General features: G+C 43.4%; 2 protein-coding genes across 4 annotated transcripts in view; one reads left to right on the forward strand and one right to left on the reverse strand.

The window, feature by feature from the left end:
• Nucleotides 1-740: 740 nt before the first annotated feature.
• LOC110494083 (actin-associated protein FAM107A-like) lies at nucleotides 741-12,439 on the forward strand. 3 transcript variants are annotated; one of them, XM_036950124.1, is made up of 5 exons: nucleotides 741-1,049; nucleotides 8,513-8,570; nucleotides 10,352-10,571; nucleotides 10,656-10,812; nucleotides 11,147-12,439. In XM_036950124.1, exons 1-5 carry the CDS (start codon nucleotides 1,026-1,028, stop codon nucleotides 11,180-11,182), a joined length of 495 nt encoding a protein of 164 aa, XP_036806019.1. In that variant the 5' UTR covers nucleotides 741-1,025; the 3' UTR covers nucleotides 11,183-12,439. The 3 variants fall into 3 exon arrangements, with proteins under 3 accessions (XP_036806019.1, XP_021424467.2, XP_036806018.1); XM_021568792.2 differs by having other exon boundaries at nucleotides 756-1,049; nucleotides 11,167-12,438; XM_036950123.1 differs by lacking the exons at nucleotides 741-1,049; nucleotides 8,513-8,570 and adding an exon at nucleotides 9,239-9,574 and having other exon boundaries at nucleotides 11,167-12,438.
• A 308-nt stretch (nucleotides 12,440-12,747) lies between these two features.
• Nucleotides 12,748-18,248, reverse strand: part of camk1a (calcium/calmodulin-dependent protein kinase Ia) — a 64,623-nt gene continuing 59,122 nt past the window's right edge. Inside the window, exon 12 of the mRNA XM_036950122.1 lies at nucleotides 12,748-15,215. Coding sequence (XP_036806017.1) covers nucleotides 15,124-15,215 — 92 coding nt within the window. The 3' untranslated portion in view covers nucleotides 12,748-15,123. The remainder of the gene's footprint in view (nucleotides 15,216-18,248) is intronic.

Consider the following 18,248-nt stretch of genomic DNA (forward strand, 5'->3'; position numbering starts at 1 on the left):
TGAGACAGGTTAGTTTTACCCTACTGATGATGTGTTGTTGAAATAGTTGTTGTTGATGTGTTGTTGCAATTACATCTCTACCTAATCCCTGTTGTTGGTGTTTTCCAGGACTCCCTTGCCTGGTTCCAGATCTGTTTGTGCTATAATGTGAATTCCTTGTCACTCATTATCATGCCACACATGCGCATGTTTGGCGTGACAATGAAACAGACTGGCACCCAGGCTAAGGACTCCCTGGATAGCAGTGGCAATTGCTAGTGAGTGGATTACCTAGGTTAAATAGATAAATGAATGGTGTAGTGGCCAGCTAGACCTTCCCTGGCTGCACAGAGCACCAATACGCCCCCCCCATTACCGTATGCAAACCGGCTGCTCCGTCAACCTCAATTAGCCTAATCTGCCCTGGACCCCCCTTAAGCTTTGGAGAGTGGCGAGTGGGGACCACCGGTTACCCATGAACAGGTGGTCAGGAGTTGTTTTTTCTTCTTTGATGTTATTCTTCTTAATTATCTAATCTCTACCTCCCTTTGTCTCTATTTCTCTCTCTCTCTCTCTCTTTCTCACAAACCCTGACCCTCACTCTTCTCTCGCTCTCCTCAGTTATCTCCTTTCCTTGCAATCTCTTACCCTCTCAACCAAAATATCAACTGCTCCCTTCTCTTTCCTTCTCAAGCTTCTCCCCACCTACCCCCCTTTCTCACCCCTCTCTCTTTCTCTAGGCTCTCTTCCTCCCCCCCCCACTCCTAAAGAGGCAGACCTCTATGTTTCTCTCATTTGTTGACGGGCTTGGTGTGATGAACGGCTGGTGAATTCCCTAGATTTAATGCGCCCTCTCTGAGACTGGTGTCACGCATTAGATGACGGTAGGGTTGTCAACTTGTCCTTGGTCCTGGGGGAGTCCATTCCGCCCCGCTCTCCTCTCCTTCACTAGAGACCAGCTCGAGTGAAACTTCAGAACAAGTGAAACTTCAGGAGCTGTACAGACTCACCTACTCTTGCCGAGGATCTCAGCTCATCCTGAGGCCATGGGAGTCACCCACGGAAAGAAAGTAAGTAACTATTATGTTTCCTTCCTCATTTTATCACTTCTGATTTGACGCGACGCTGGATTGAAAGAGTGACAGTACGTTTTGTCTGGACCTTCAAGCTTTGTATGTAACCCAAAATAATTGTGTGTCTGTGTGAAACAACACGTAGACTAGACCCTGTAAGAGCAGCATGTTTACCCCAGAGCGAAGGTCCTGCTGTTGTGTCACAGAAATGGTCTACGCACAACATCTTCTCCCAGAGATTAGCCAATCAGTGGCAATACCACCTCATTATCTAAAGAGCATTGAACCAACGGAGATGCCATTACTACAGCTCAACCAGATGTACACACACGTACTCTCCTCGTATTCATTAGCAGGGTTTGGGTCAATTCCCTTTGAACAGTGATGCTATCGCTAAACCTCAACAAGATTATAGACTACATTCTCCTGGTATTCATTTAGATGACATACCTTCACTGAACTCTTACAATACTACAGCTCAACAAGATTATAGACTCTTCTCCTGTTAGGGATGGATCCAAATGGACAGAATGGGTACATGGAGGAAAATCGGTGAGGGTCATGCTTTTTCAATTTCAGAAAATGGCAAAAAGCACAGGCCTATCCCTTGTTAGCTTAAGATTTTTAAGAAAATAAAACAGATCTGATAATATAAAGTGATCTATAACAGCGCTTTGGTCCGTGATGCTTTATGCTAGAACCAAGCTGTAAAATACCCACGTAAGATGTCACTCCGATGCATATGGGGATATCGTTGTTTCCTTTCTTTGACATTCAGAGGCTGAGCTACAACCTTCTATATCTAATTCTGTCACCATCAATTGATTACGCTATTCACTTTATGTACAGTAGAAGATGTTTAAACACAGACAGCTTCTAGGGAAACACTTCTTGACCTTCTCTCATTGGGTTAAGCCAAGAGTAGCCGGCAGTTGAAGCTTACATTTTTCTGCATCTGGCAGTTGAAGCTTACATTTTTCTGCATCTGGCAGTTGAAGCTTAAATTTTTCTGCATCTGGCAGTTGAAGCTTACATTTTTCTGCATCTGGCAGTTGAAGCTTACATTTTTCTGCATCTGGCAGTTGAAGCTTACATTTTTCTGCATCTGGCAGTTGAAGCTTACATTTTTCTGCATCTGGCAGTTGAAGCTTACATTTTTCTGCATCTGGCAGTTGAAGCTTACATTTTTCTGCATCTGGCAGTTGAAGCTTACATTTTTCTTCATCTGGCAGTTGAAGCTTACATTTTTCTGCATCGGTAGGCCTACTGTCTGGGTTGGAAAGGTAGGCCTAACTTTTTAAAGTACCATGCTCAGATTCCTACTGATGTCTCAGATTTAACAATTTGCAAACAGGGACAGTTTCTGTGGCAATTTTGATTTGGCATTGGGAAATAGGCGTATGTGTTAATTTTATCATATCTCTCTATCTAATTTTTGCCTGTAATTTAGGTAATTTGTGTGGAATTATAAAATATTCAGCTAATATGTAAAATTACGTAAAATTGCATTAAATGTTTATAAAATACTTTATTTCTCGGACCTGCAAATACGATGATAGATTCATGCAATGCTTTTACTATAAAGGAGATCTTTCCACCCCTACCATTGTCTACGGTGGTCTGTGAAGCCTCAACCTGGCCCACTGCCCTGTGTGCTATTACAATTCCTGCGTTGCCATGTAATGCTTTAAGGATGAAGAACCATTTCTAAAATGGCATATCTAAGGCTCGAGTCTGTCCCGGAAATGAGGGTAAATGGTAAGGATGTTTTGTTTGAATTATTATTGTGGGTATAGAGGATCGTCACTTCTTTTTTTTTCTTTAAGTGCTCAGGGCGGGTTTAGGTAAAATATATTTTGCTGAAGGGAGGGCCATCCGTTTTCATTTCAGAGGGCCGATTTTCTCCATGTAACCTCTTATAATGAATCAAATTCACTCCCTTAGTCAATAGCTGATCATGTTAGTATCCGGGTTGGGCGGTCAATACCATTTCAATTTAGTCATTTGTAGTGGTGGATCAGGACAAAATGACAAAGTCGCTTAAAATACCAGGACACCACTGCCAATAGGTAGACTGAGTCGCTGTGTATAAAGTTAGCCAGCCCCTTCAATATTTCATGAAAACCTATCTGCTGTTGCGACATACATTTTTTTTTTTACTTTTCAATTAATTATATTATATTATACCCATTAAAAAAACATTGAGTATACAGTGGGGCAAAAAAGTATTTAGTTAGCCACCAATTGTGCAAGTTCTCCCACTTAAAAAGATGAGAGAGGCCTGTAATTTTCATCACAGGAACACTTCAACTATGACAGACAAAATGAGAAAAAAAATCCAGAAAATCACATTGTAGGATATGTTATGAATTTATTTGCAAATTATGGTGGAAAATAAGTATTTGGTCAATAACAAAAGTTTATCTCAATAATTTGTTACAGTGCCTTGCGAAAGTATTCGGCCCCCTTGAACTTTGCGACCTTTTGCCACATTTCAGGCTTCAAACATAAAGATATAAAACTATTTTTTTGTGAAGAATCAACAACAAGTGGGACACAATCATGAAGTGGAACAACATTTAATGGATATTTCAAACTTTTTAACAAATCAAAAACTGAAAAATTGGGCGTGCAAAATTATTCAGCCCCCTTAAGTTAATACTTTGTAGCGCCACCTTTTGCTGCGATTACAGCTGTAAGTCGCTTGGGGTATGTCTCTATCAGTTTTGCACATCGAGAGACTGACATTTTTTCCCATTCCTCCTTGCAAAACAGCTCGAGCTCAGTGAGGTTGGATGGAGAGCATTTGTGAACAGCAGTTTTCAGTTCTTTCCACAGATTCTCGATTGGATTCAGGTCTGGACTTTGACTTGGCCATTCTAACACCTGGATATGTTTATTATTGAACCATTCCATTGTAGATTTTGCTTTATGTTTTGGATCATTGTCTTGTTGGAAGACAAATCTCTGCAGACTCCATCAGGTTTTCTTCCAGAATGGTCCTGTATTTGGCTCCATCCATCTTCCCATCAATTTTAACCATCTTCCCTGTCCCTGCTGAAGAAAAGCAGGCCCAAACCATGATGCTGCCACCACCATGTTTGACAGTGGGGATGGTGTGTTCAGCTGTGTTGCTTTTACGCCAAACATAACGTTTTGCATTGTTGCCAAAAGGTTCACTTTTGGTTTCATCTGACCAGAGCACCTTCTTCCACATGTTTGGTGTCTCCCAGGTGGCTTGTGGCAAACTTTAAACAACACTTTTTATGGATATCTTTAAGAAATGGCTTTCTTCTTGCCACTCTTCCATAAAGGCCAGATTTGTGCAATATACGACTGATTGTTGTCCTATGGACATAGTCTCCCACCTCAGCTGTAGATCTCTGCAGTTCATCCAGAGTGATCATGGGCCTCTTGGCTGCATCTCTGATCAGTCTTCTCCTTGTATGAGCTGAAAGTTTAGAGGGACGGCCAGGTCTTGGTAGATTTGCAGTGGTCTGATACTCCTTCCATTTCAATATTATCGCTTGCACAGTGCTCCTTGGGATGTTTAAAGCTTGGGAAATCTTTTTGTATCCAAATCTGGCTTTAAACTTCTTCACAACAGTATCTCGGACCTGCCTGGTGTGTTCCTTGTTCTTCATGATGCTCTCTGCGCTTTTAACGGACCTCTGAGACTATCACAGTGCAGGTGCATTTATACGGAGACTTGATTACACACAGGTGGATTGTATTTATCATCATTAGTCATTTAGGTCAACATTGGATCATTCAGAGATCCTCACTGAACTTCTGGAGAGAGTTTGCTGCACTGAAAGTAAAGGGGCTGAATAATTTTGCACGACCAATTTTTCAGTTTTTGATTTGTTAAAAATGTTTGAAATATACAATAAATGTCGTTCCACTTCATGATTGTGTCCCACTTGTTGTTGATTCTTCACAAAAAAATACACTTTTATATCTTTATGTTTGAAGCCTGAAATGTGGCAAAGGGTCGCAAAGTTCAAGGGGGCAGAATACTTTCGCAAGGCACTGTATATACCCTTTGTTGGCAATGACAGAGGTCAATCGTTTTCTGTAAGTTTTCACAAGATTTTCACACACTGTTGCTGGTATTTTGGCCCATTCCTCCATGCAGATCTCCTCTAGAGCAGTGATGTTTTGGGGCTGTTGCTGGGCAACACAGACTTTCAACTCTCTCCAAAGATTTTCTATGGGGTTGAGATCTGGAGACTGGCAAGGCCACTCCGGGACCTTGAAATGCTTCTTACGAAGCCACTCCTTCATTGCCCGGGCGGTGTGTTTCATGCTGAAAGACCCAGCCACGTTTCATCTTCAATGCCCTTGCTGATGGAAGGAGGTTTTCACTCAAAATCTCACGATACATGGCCCCATTCATTCTTTCCTTTACACGGATCAGTCGTCCTGGTCCCTTTGCAGAAAAACAGCCCCAAAGCATGATGTTTCCACCCCCATGCTTCACAGTAGGTATGGTGTTCTTTGGATGCAATTCAGCATTCTTTGTCCTCCAAACACGACGAGTTGAGTTTTTACCAAAAAGTTATATTTTGGTTTCATCTGACCATATGACGTTCTCCCAATCTTCTTCTGAATTATCCAAATGCTCTCTAGCAAACTTCAGACAGGCCTGGGCATGTACTGGCTTAAGCAGGGGGCCACGTCTGGCACTGCAGGATTTGAGTCCCTGGCGGCGTAGTGTGTTACTGATGGTAGGCTTTGTTACTTTGGTCCCAGCTCTCTGCAGGTCATTCACTAGGTCCCCCCGTGTGGTTCTGGGATTTTTGCTCACCGTTCTTGTGATCATTTTGACCCCACGGGGTGAGATCTTGCGTGGAGCCCTAGATCGAGGGAAATTATCAGTGGTCTTGTATGTCTTCCATTTCCTAATAATTGCTCCCACAGTTGATGTCTTCAAACCAAGCTGCTTACCTATTGCAGATTCAGTCTTCCCAGCCTGGTGCAGGTCTACAATTTTGTTTCTGGTGTACTTTGACAGGTCTTTGGCCATAGGGGAGTTTGGAGTGTGACTGTTTGAGGTTGTGGACAGGTGTCTTTTATACTGATAACAAGTTCAAACAGGTGCCATTAATACAGGTAACGAGTGGAGGACAGAGGAGCCTCTTAAAGAATTAGTTACAGGTCTGTGAGAGCCAGAAATCTTGCTTATTTGTAGGTGACCAAATACTTATTTTCCACCATAATTTGCAAATAAATTCATTAAAAATCCTACAATGTGATTTTCTGAATTTTTTTCTCATTTTGTCTGTCATAGTTGAAGTGTACCTATGATGAAAATTACAGGCCTCTCTCATCTTTTTAAGTGGGAGAACTTGCACAATTGGTGGCTGACTAAATACTTTTTTGCCCCACTGTAACTTATAGATGCCTCGTGAGCTTACGTTCAAATGTCGTACCCCATCAGAACTCAAAATATGAGCTTGTTTTACTTCTTTGTTTGTAAACAATGTCCTGTAAATGTAAACAACTACTGTACAGCCTCAAAAAATGTCTTTATTCAATCCGTATCGCGGAAATTGAGCGTGACAGTGTGGTGTGATTGAAATTGAAAGGCACTGTTCCCGCATCAGCGGAGACTGCATTTACAGTGAACACTGCATATTTCGGCTCAATCTGAAATTACCTTTGCGTTTCCAGCACACAATCTGTAACACTTCAGCGATACAGACTGAGTAGAGCCCATAGTCAAAACTATAATGTTGATATCATGGATGGTCAGTCCTTGTATCCATAGCTCTGTCCATGATGTTTTTAGAGTGGTTACATTTCTCAAGGTCCGTCTCTCCACTGTTGACCACATCAGTGGTGGTGAGGCATTATCATCGTTTGAAATGCAGATTTCCTTTCTTTGAACTATTGTTATGCTGCGCCAAACTCAGGCCATAAGAGATGCTGTCTGGCTGACCTCCACCTCAGGCAACATATGTACATGTAGACGAATGCAATGAACCACCAGATTCTGTTTAGCATTCATTTAAAACAAAGTTGGACTTGCTTTTAATCTGTTGCAGCAGTATGTCCAGATTTAATCTCAGATACACTCAGTGGCCAGTTCACGAAAATGGTTTGCTCCTACAGACAGTCACGTGGCCGTGGCTTGCTATATAAGGCAGGCAGACGGGCATCAAGGCATTCAGTTACTGTTCGATTTGAACATTAGAATGGGCAAAACAAGTGACTGAAGCGACTTTGAGCATGATATGATCATCGGTGCCAGGCACGACGGTTCCATTATCTTAGAAACGGCCGGCCTTCTGGGCTTTTCACACACGACAGTGTCTAAGGTTTATCAAGAATGGTGTGACAAACAAAAAACATCCAGTCAGCTGCAGTCCTGTGAGCGAAAACAGTTTGTTGATGAGAGGTCGAAGGAGAACGGCAAGAATTGTGCAAGCTGACAGGCGGGACACAAACAGTAAAGTAACAGTTCAGTACAACAGCGCTGTGCAGAAGGGCATCTCGGAACACAAGTCCTTGTCGTCCTTATCACAGATGGGCTATTGCAGCAGACGACCACACCGGGTTCCACTCCTATCAGCTAAAATCAAGAAGAAGTGGCTCCAATGGGCACGGTATCACCAAACAACGCCTGGTCCGACGAATCCCGATTCATGTTGCGTCATGCTGATGTCCGAGTCGGGATTTGGTGTAAGCAGCATGAGTCCATGGCCACATCCTGCCTGGTGTTAATGGTACAGGCTGGTGGCGGTGGAGTAAGGGTGTGGGGAATGTTTTCCTGGCACACATTAGGTCCCTTGATACCAATTGAGTAATGCTTCCATGCCCTGAAGAATTCAGGCTGTTCTGGAGGCAAATGGGGTTCTGACCCAGTACTAGATGGATTTGCCCTAAAAAACTGGCCACTGATTGTATATTGCTCCTCTAAACAAGGCTTCATATTGTATTGAAAAAAATAATTGTATTGAACGTTATTGCCAGTAACTAAGGCCTGTTGTTTGTGGTTTTGTCAGTAATGAGGTAGATGGCAGGCCTCCACAAGGGCCTCTCCTCTCGGTTCACTGGTCATCTGGGTCTGTAGCTGCCCCTTCACATCACAAGGGCCTCTCCTCTCGGTTCACTGGTCATCTGGGTCTGTAGCTGCCCCTTCACGTCTGGTCTAACACAAACAACAAAGGACCATTGTTGAGCTGATTGTCCATTGGGACATTCAAAATGAGTAGGATGTGATCACCTTATGAAAGATATCCTCGATATTAGACCATTCAAAATGTTTGTGAAAAACATGGTAAGAGAGAGAGAAGTGAGAGAGAGTGAGAGAGAGAGAGGTGAGAGAGAGGAGAGAGAGAGAGAGAGCGAGCAGCTGGGAACGACATTACTGTGAAACATTCTGCTGTATTCTTTGGTCTGACAGTTCCTCTGACAGTTTCTCATGTGGTTGATTGTGTTTTATCTGTTGACAGAGTGAACACCACCTCCAAATCTCTCCCACAAGAAGTAGAACACCTCTGAAGGGAACAGGTGAGAACAATCTGTTATCCGATTAGAATAGAATAAGAATACATCACTTAACATCTACCTGTATTGTCATTGGACAATGAAGATGTAGGGCAGTTGTCCCAGACACAGGTTAAATCTAGTCCTGGACAGAAAAAGCAGGCTCAATGGAGAATCTCCATTGAAAGTCCTTACTAGTCCGGGACTAGACGTAATCTGTGTCCGGGTCACCAGCCTGTAGTGTCTATCTACCACGAGGCGCGTGGAGGTGCTTTGTGATACTGTAAATCTCTAACCATATTGTGATGGGTGTAATTATGTAAATAGGTCCGGCAGTTGGCTTCCAGTGAGGAGATTTAAACAGGGCGGAGCTCGAGCCCTGGGTAATCCAACCTAGAGGGCGAGGCATGGAGCGGAGAGGAGGGAGAGGGGAGATAGAGAGAGAGAGTGGAGGGATCAAAGTCACAAAGCGAAGGGGAGGGGAGGGAGAGAGGGTAGAGGAGGGGAGGGAGAGAGGGTAGAGGAGGGAGAGGGAGAGAGGGTAGAGGAGGGAGAGAGGAGATAGAGGGACAGTGGGGAGAGAGAGTGGAGGGATCAAAGTCACAAAGCGAAGGGGAGGGGAGGGAGAGGGAGAAATGTTAGAGGGAGAGAGGAGAGGAGGAAGAAGAGAGGAGAGGAGGAGGGAAGAGGAGATGATGTATGGAGAGAGAGGGGGCAGTAGCGAGGCTACAGGACAACCTGAGCAGTCATGTGACTGACTGGCGGCTAGAGGTGTGGCCAGGGCTGGAGGTGGGGCTGAGGTGGAATGGAGACAGAGGTGTTAGGGTAGTGGAGCAGGGAGTGGCTATGGAGGTAGGCTCTCAGACCAGCCCAGCTCTGGCCAGACCTCTGGATTCATAGTGCCAGTGATAGCTTTGCTAGCTTACTTATCACTAGCCGGGCTCTGGGCTCCATAGAAGAGATGGAAACTAGCAGTGTCATCCCAAACAGAACACCAGGGAGGCAGAGAGAGGGACTGGTCAAGTCAGGTAAGGGACCTATAGATAATTTCACAGTGAGAGAAACAACTGCAGAAAGAGTAGCTATTCATAGGAACTGATTGATGATTGGTGTAAAAAGGGCATCATGTGTTGGGTTTGTGAGTACATCATTCATTTATACATAAATGAATGATTCAATATTGGGTTGATGAGTGTTGATGATCATGTTTCCATCCCTCTGGAAAATCACGGAGGCAAACTTTGTATTTATGCAAACACTTTGTAAATATGGTCCTTGGAGTTTGATAGTGAAATGTATAACCACAACATGTGCACAATAGGACACCTGTTGTTCTATGTAGTTCTGATATGGACATAGCTAATGCCCTAACTTGGTCCTAGATCGGCTTGTACTGTACAGCCAACTCCTATGATGTTTCCCATTTCAATAACCGTAGGAGTTGGCAAGACAGCACAAACAGATCTGGGTCTAAGCTACTAATGGATCACTGTTGTCCATGCCAAGGAATAGAACATAAGCTGAACACACCATAAGGGACCTCTCTCCCATAACAAACAGCTGTGGTGCTATAAACAGAACAAAATGACCTGTTTAGCTGATTCTGCTGCTATGATGCAACTGGAGTGTGTCTGGCCAGCGGAAAAGGGACATGATTTTAGTTGTGTAATGTGTAATGTTACTAAGTGATGTAACCTCTGTCATCATTTCTGCTCCTGTCTAATACGAGGCTTACGGACATGTTTTTAAAACGAGGATGTGAGCTCAGGCAAAACGTTCAAGTTGTCTTTGTCTCTGTCTCCCAGCCTCAGCCCACACTGGCCTGCTGTCGGAACAGGATGGAGAGCAGGGTCAACGTGCAGAGGACCAAGAGCAGGGGAAGTCGGGTGGATCACCACCTCAGCCAGAGAGTCAGGAGGAGGAGGGCAGAGACCTTATCATCCAGCCCAAGAAGCGCCTCAACCTGGTCAGAGTCTCCAAGAGCCACCAGGAGCTCCACAGGGAGTTAAGGATGACACACAAGAGGTAGGGCTTGTACAGGGTAGCCCAAGCGCGCGCGCTGCACATAGCTGCAAACACGCTTCAACAGTCCTATTTGTTCTCTGTCAGAGGTCCCTGTCTGGAGGTGAAGCCGGAGCTCCAGCGTGTTCTGGAACAGAGGAACTGGGAACAGGGGATGAAACAGAGGAGAGAGGCAGAGCAGGAGAAGAAGAACAGGTCTCCTCTCCAACAGGAACTGCTCAAGAGGCACCAGAGGCTGGAGGAGGTGTGTATGCGTCATGTCAACGTGGTGGAGACTGCCTTTGCGGTAAACGCTGTGCATGTCGGCAGTACTTTGGCAATTACGGCTTGAATCCAGCCCCTTGCTTTTGCGTCTGTCTGACTTGTCAAAGTTGACATGTTTCGCACTGTGCACAGCTTCACTCATGCATTACTAGCTCATTTACATACGATGCTCATTATTAAAATGTAAGATGGAGTCAAAGCAGACATGACTTATTCAGTTCCTGCGAACTTTACATACTGTGTCCTGTGGGGTTGAAACTTGTACATATACATGGTATGCAGTCCTATCTACTTCTGTATTCAATGACTGTCAGTGTCCATCTGTTCCCTGCAGCTGGAGAGGGAGCTAAAGGCACAGCAGGAGGGCCTGCAGAGTTCCCCAGAGTTCATCAGAGTTAAAGAGAGCCTGAGACGCACCACCATACTGGATCTGGGAGAGAAGGTAGTTTAAAAAGACTGACAGGAAGATGCGTAACGTATGGTTAGAGTGGCGTTGGGGTTGTTTTAGCATCTACATGAGGTAAGGATAGGATGGTGTGGATAAATGATTACATGGAGGTGATGGAAGACTGACATTGAGCTATTCGATTGGGTTGACAGTTGGTGGGATAGTGTGCTTGGCATAGTTCAGCCAGATAGTTCAGGACAACAGTGATCCATTAGTAGCTTAGACCCAGATCTGTTTGTGCTGTCTTGCCAACTCCTACGGTTATTGAAATGGAAAAACATCATAGGAGTTGGCTGTACAGTACAAGCAGATCTAGGACCAAGTTAGGGCATTAGCTATTAGCTAGCTGCATGGGAGTACAGATGGATGCACACATGGTGCAGATTGGTACCTGAACATGTCATCGGCCACACGTCTTCTCCGGAAGAGCCTACTGCATGAAGGTAGGACCCCTTGTCCAATTGGCCTTTTGAAGAACATCTTTATTTGTTCCAATTAGGGATCGACTCCCTGCTAGCCTGGTCCCAGGTCTGTTTGTTGTCTTGCCAACTCCAATATTATCTTCCATGGCAACGACCATAGGATCTGGCTATACAGCACAAAGAGATCTGGGACATGGCTGGCCCCTCCCATCCTCTGAGAGACTTGACGTTAGATTAGTAATTTGTCTCTCATGCCAACCACTGACACAGAGAGAGGGAGAGCACCCCTTTAACCAGGGATCTTACTGAGTTACATACAATGAGTGAACGTAACGTTTTTAATTTCATGCCTATAAAGTGTTCACATTGTGATTGTATTCGTGGAATATGTTGATATACTGTATCAGTAGATGTATTTCTAAAATAATATTACATTTCCTATTTGTTTGTTAATAAGTTTACAGTATTTTTTTACCTGTCGTAAATGTTCAGAGTCATTTTATATTATTAGCAGTTTTGCAACTGGTCTAAGACCAGTTGTTATTTCTTAAATAATGGTTCCGTCCTGTCCTTCCCTGATCCTCTCACGTACACATTCTCTATGCAAATCAACAGAACATACATCATTCACCTAGTGACAACAGTGAATAATAATGTTTAACACTTCGGATGACAGTGTCCTTGGAAATGTGTACTTTGTCATAAATAAAAGGACATTAAACATGAATAAAGTGCATTTTGTATTTTATCTGGACACAAGCGTAAGACAGCATCCCATGTCTGCTGTACCATACGTCCTCTATTATCCAGACTCAGGTACAGTATATACTGCCCCATCAGATGGCAGAATAGGATGCATGTACTGTATTACCGATGGTATTATTATAACATACCATAACCCTCACCGTTCAAGTAAAAAAAAAAAAAAAGTGTAGTCCCTACCTATTTCTTTTATTCTGTTTGGTGCCTAATGAACGTGACCCTGACTGAATTTTTTTTAATTTTTTTTTTTACAAATTACAGTAAAATGACAGTACACACAATGCATAGACAAGGAAGTTTAATTTCATTTCCTGCGATCATATCTCCTCCGATGGTACAAATCATTATCTCCTTTCATACATGTTGATCAATAACCCATGATGCATTGCATCCATACATTAGTAGCTCAAAACAGCTTTTACAAAAAAGGATATAGAATATATATATATATATATATATATATATATATATATATATATATATATACTTATATATATAATATACACGTGTTTCTTTATGCATTTAAATGTTTGTCATGAGTCAAATAAATCCGTTTTTTTTTTTTACAAATCGGAACCAAGGGGAAACAAAACCAAGGAAAAGTTCAACAGAAGGTCTATACCAAACAAATGAACTCAGGTTATTAGGTTAACAAAGTCATCAACAGCAACTACACCAAACATATAACATGAAGCCCTTCACACATGGTTTGCATATTTTCCACTCTGCAGTCAGTCGGTCACTTATAAAGCCAGAATGATTGCCTTCTATGACTGGCCAACATCTTTCGACCAATTATAACCTCATGAAGTCACTGCTAAGGACCAAACACAGGTCACCATTGCCCTAAACCAGGTCCAACTATAAGGTTTTGCCTAGCAGTACCTCTGATTCAACTAAACAATAAGGATTTGGTATCCAATCTGAACAGCCGTTTGGCATGAACAAAACAGATTACAATAGGCTTCCCCAGTTGGCTTTCCATTGTCAGCCTTACTGATGTGTTGAAACCGTAATCATATCAAGTAACACTGTACTTTGAGATTTTTAATCCGACTGCATTCTGTCTTGTCATTGCAGTTAGAGAACTGGTTTCTCATTCCACTCCTAAGCAAACGCTCCAAAGTATTTGAAATATTTCAAATAGTATTTTAACTGAAGTCTGTCGTGTTCACTCAACATGTTTTATGTTACAATCAAAACTGTTACACAGTACCAGGGCAAGGGAGGGGTCAGGGATCATTCAGTATGTTGAGACAAACTACAAAACCTTAAGTGGACAAAACAAATAAATAGACTCCCACGACGACTTATAGAACATCCTAGAGTTATAGAAGACTTATAGAACATCCTAGAGTTGTAATTTAAACTAAATCAACATGGTTACCAGGGAAATGGTGCCAGTGTGCCACTGGGGTAGAGATATGACCATCATATGGACAATGCAGAGGTTAAGGTAAAGTTACAGTTCAGACTGTGCTGCAACGTACATACGTTGTCAACAACAGAACATCTGACTGGTGATTCTCACTTCACATTATATCGTTTTCAGAATTACATTATTCAGAATTACATTATTCAGAATTACATTATTCAGAATTACTTTATTCAGAATTACATTATTCAGAATTACTTTATTCAGAATTACATTATTCAGAATTACATTATTCAGAATTACTTTATTGATTTTTTTGATCAGGACAACAGAGTAGTAATAATAATCATACACGTGTGTTTTTTTAAATATTTATATGTTGATCATCATTCATGTAAACATATTATAACCAGGTCATGCAGACGGTAGACCGATACTTCTTCCACAAAAGAGAGGTGCACAGTACAGAGCAGACAGTGAACACACACACTGAGATCCCTCCCACCACAAAGGATAGGGGTGTAAAATCGGCGGCACGTTTAAATGATCATAACATTTAGGGACCTTTGCGGATAGAGTTGCCAATGCATACAACTGACTCGATTCCTTATCAAGAGTTTATTTGCAAACTACTCCTAACTGAAATGGTCTCAACATCAAACCATGTGCCCCAACTCACATGTTAAGTGGGTGTGGTTACTATGGACATGCTCATTGGCTGAGAGGGTTATAGGATTAATCTGATAGGCTATACAGTCCGTTTGTTGTCATAGGGATCTCAGTGTGAACCTCTGGTAACAGAACTGCCATAAGATTTTTTTTCTCCCTTTTATATCCACACATTTCACATTTTATCATCCAACCGAAGCATGCAGATGCCTCGAACCAGAAGCGCTTTTTACGACCCCAGTCTGAACCAGAATACAGAGTCAATCCAGAGTCCTGCAGTCAACTCACTCATAAACTCTGAAGTGTTTCTGATGGGGATGGAAGCATCAAAACTCAAACAAACACAGGTAAGATACGGATGATTTATGATCCAAATGGAACAATCGAAGAAGAAAAATAAACATTACAATGGAAAGAAGAAAGTAGTAGTGGTTTGAATGTTGATGATGAACTGGTATTGTGCCTGGAAACTATGCCTGGCTGGTTGTGTCCCTCTAGTGGACACAGCCTGTCATAACATCACTCTGCATTCATGGCCAGACTGGGCCGGCTCTGGGTGGCTCCATAGAAACATACGTATCCCCATGGCGACAGAGGGGCGGGGTCTGTGGCTACTCAGACGCGACTTGCTGGCCTGCAGCAGTAGGTGCAACTCCTCAGACTGTCCCGGTCGGCACTGCCTTCTGCACTCCCGCGCCGCTGCGACACTGGAGAGGAGAGGAGAGGAGAGCTTGATGACAGGGACAGTACTCCACAGTGCTGTACTAAAGTCACAGGAGGTTGGTGGCACCTTCATTGGGGAGGATGGGCCTGTGGTAATGACTGGGAGTGGAATCAGTGGAATGGTATCAAATACATTAAACACATAGTTTCCAGGTGTTTGATGCCATTCCAGTTGCTCTGCGCCAGTCATTATTATGAGCCCTTCTTCCCTCAGCAGCCTCCTGTGACTAGAGTACTATACTACTAGAGTACCAATAGAGTACTGTACACAACAATGTACTTGCTCAGAGGCTCCACTGGTGGCTATGTGAGATTTTTATTTTTAACATTTTTAATTTCACCTTTATTTAACCAGGTAGACTAGTTGAGAACAAGTTCTCATTTACACCTGCGACCTGGCAAAGATACAGCAAAACAGTCTAAAACAGTCTAACCTATATACAGTGTGTGCAAATGAGGTAAAATTAGGGAGGTAAGGCAATAAATAGGCCGTAGTGGCGAAGTAATTACAATTTAGCAATTAAACACCGGAGTGATAGATTTGCAGAAGATGAATGTGCAAGTAGAGATACTGGGGTGCAAAGGAGCAAAATAATAAATAACAATATGGGGATGAGGTAGTTGGATGGGCTATTTACAGATGGGCTATGTACAGGTGCAATGATCTGTGAGCTGCTCTGGCAGCTGATGCTTAAAGTTAGTGAGGGAGAAATGAGTCTCCAGCTTCAGTGATATTTGAAATTCGTCCCAGTCATTGGCAGTAGAGAACTGGAAGGCAAGGCGGCCAAAAGAGGAATTGGCTTTGGGGGTGACCAGTGAAATAAACCTGCTGGAGCGCGTGCTACTGGTGGGTGCTGCTATTGTGACCAGTGAGCTGAGATAAGGCGGGGCTTTACCTAGCAAAGGCTTAATGTGAGTCTGGAAGGAGAGTTTACAGTCTAACCAGACACCTAGGTATTTGTAGTTGTCCACATATTCTAAGTCAGAATCGTCCAGAGAAGTGATGCTGGACTGGTGGGCAGGTGCGGGCAGCGATTGGTTGAAGAGCCTGCATTTAGTTTTACTTGCATTTAAGAGAAGTTCGGAGGCCACGGAAGGAGAGTTGTATGGCATTGAAGCTCTTTTGGAGGATATTTAACACAATGTCCAAAGACGGGCAAGAAGTATATAGAATGGTGTCGTCTGCATAGAGGTGGATCACCAGCAGCAAGAGCGACATCATTGATGTATACAGAGAAAAGAGTCGGCCCGAGAATTGAACCCTGTGGCACCCCATAGAAACTACCAGAAAACGGGACAACAGGCCCTCTGATTTGACACACTGAACTCTGTCAGAGAAGTAGTTGGTGAACCAGGCGAGGCAGTCATTTGAGAAACCAAGGCTGTTGAGTCTGCCGATAAGAATGTGGTGATTGACAGTCGAAAGCTTTGGCCAGGTTGATGAATTTGGCTGCACAGTATTGTCTTTTATCGATGGCGGTTACGATATCGTTTAGGACCTTGAGCGTGGCTGAGGTGCACCCATGACCAGCTCGGAAACCAGATTGTATAGCGGAGAAGGTACGTTGGGTTTCGAAATGGTCGTTGATCTGTTTGTTAACTTGGCTTAGAAAGGCAGGGTAGGATAGATATAGGTCTGTAACAGTTTGGGTCTAGAGTGTCTCCACCTTGGAAGAGGGGGATGACCGCGACAGCTTTCCAATATTTTACTGTAATATAAGACTATACGAAAGAGAGGTTGAACAGGCTAGTAATAGGGGTTGCAACAATTGCGGTGGATAATTTTAGAAATAGAGGGTCCAGATTGTCTAGCCCAGCTGATTTGTAGGGGTCCAGATTATGCAACTCTTTCAGAACATCAGCTATCTGGGATTTGGCTGAAGGAGAAATGGGGGACACTTTGGCAAGTTTCTGTGGGGGGTGCGGGGCTGTTGACCGGGGTAGTGGTAGCCAGGTGGAAAGCATGGCCAGCCATAGAAAAATGCTTATTAAAATTCTCAATAATCGTGGATTTATCGGTGGTGACAGTGTTTCCTAGTCTCAGTGCAGTGGGCAGCTGGGAGGAGGTGCTCTTATTCTCCATGGACTTTAAAGGGTCCCATAACTTTTTGGAGCTACAGGATGCAAATTTCTGTTTGAAAAAGCTAGTCTTTGCTTTCCTAACAGCCTGTGTATATTGGTTCCTAACTTCCCTGAAAAGTTGCATATCGCGGGGGCTATTCGATGCATATGCAGTACGCCACAGGATGTTTTTGTGCTGTTCAAGGGCAGTCAGGTCTGGAGTGAACCAAGGGCTATATCAGTTTCTGGTTCATTTTTTTTGAATGGGACATGCTTATTTAAAATGGTGAGGAAAGCACTTTTAAAGAATAACCAGGCATCCTCTACTGACGGAATGAGGTCAATATCCTTCCAGGATACCCCGGCCAGGTCAATTAGAAAGGCCTGCTCGCTGAAGTGTTTTAGGGAACGTTTGACAGTGATGAGGGGTGGTCGTTTGACTGCAGACCCATTACGGAAGCAGGCAATGAGGCAGTGATCGCTGAGATCCTGGTTGAAGACAACAGAGGTGTATTTAGAGGGCAGGTTGGTCAGGATGATATCTATGAGGGTGCCCGTGTTTATGGATTTGGGGTTGTACCTGGTAGATTCATTGATGATTTGTGTGAGATTTAGATTGTAGCACGGCTGGGGTGTTAAGCATGTCCCAGTTTAGGTCACCTAACAGTACGAGCTCTGAAAATAGATGGGGGCAATCAATTCACATATGGTGTCCAGGGCACAGCTGTGGGCTGAGGGGGGTCTATAACAAGCAGCAAAGGTGAGAGACTTGTTTCTGGAAAGGTGGATTTTTAAAAGTAGAAGCTCAAACTGTTTGGGTATAGACCTGGAAAGTAAGACAGAACTCTGCAGGCTATCTCTGCAGTAGATTGCAACTTGTCCCCTTTGGCAGTTCTATCTTGTCGGATGGACATTTCTGGATTTTTGGTGGCCTTCCTAAGCCAGGATTCAGACAC

This window comes from Oncorhynchus mykiss, chromosome 17, assembly GCF_013265735.2.
Source record: "Oncorhynchus mykiss isolate Arlee chromosome 17, USDA_OmykA_1.1, whole genome shotgun sequence".
In the NCBI taxonomy this organism is placed as follows: Eukaryota; Metazoa; Chordata; class Actinopteri; order Salmoniformes; family Salmonidae; genus Oncorhynchus; species Oncorhynchus mykiss.

Excerpts from the sequence above, each read along its gene's own strand:
- LOC110494083 (XM_021568792.2), top strand. The coding sequence starts at position 1,026 with ATGGGAGTCACCCACGGAAAGAAA. Across the intron at positions 10,572-10,655 it reads TTAAGGATGACACACAAGAG|AGGTCCCTGTCTGGAGGTGA; the intron begins GTAGGGCTTGTA and ends GTTCTCTGTCAG. Across the intron at positions 10,813-11,166 it reads GGCACCAGAGGCTGGAGGAG|CTGGAGAGGGAGCTAAAGGC; the intron begins GTGTGTATGCGT and ends TGTTCCCTGCAG.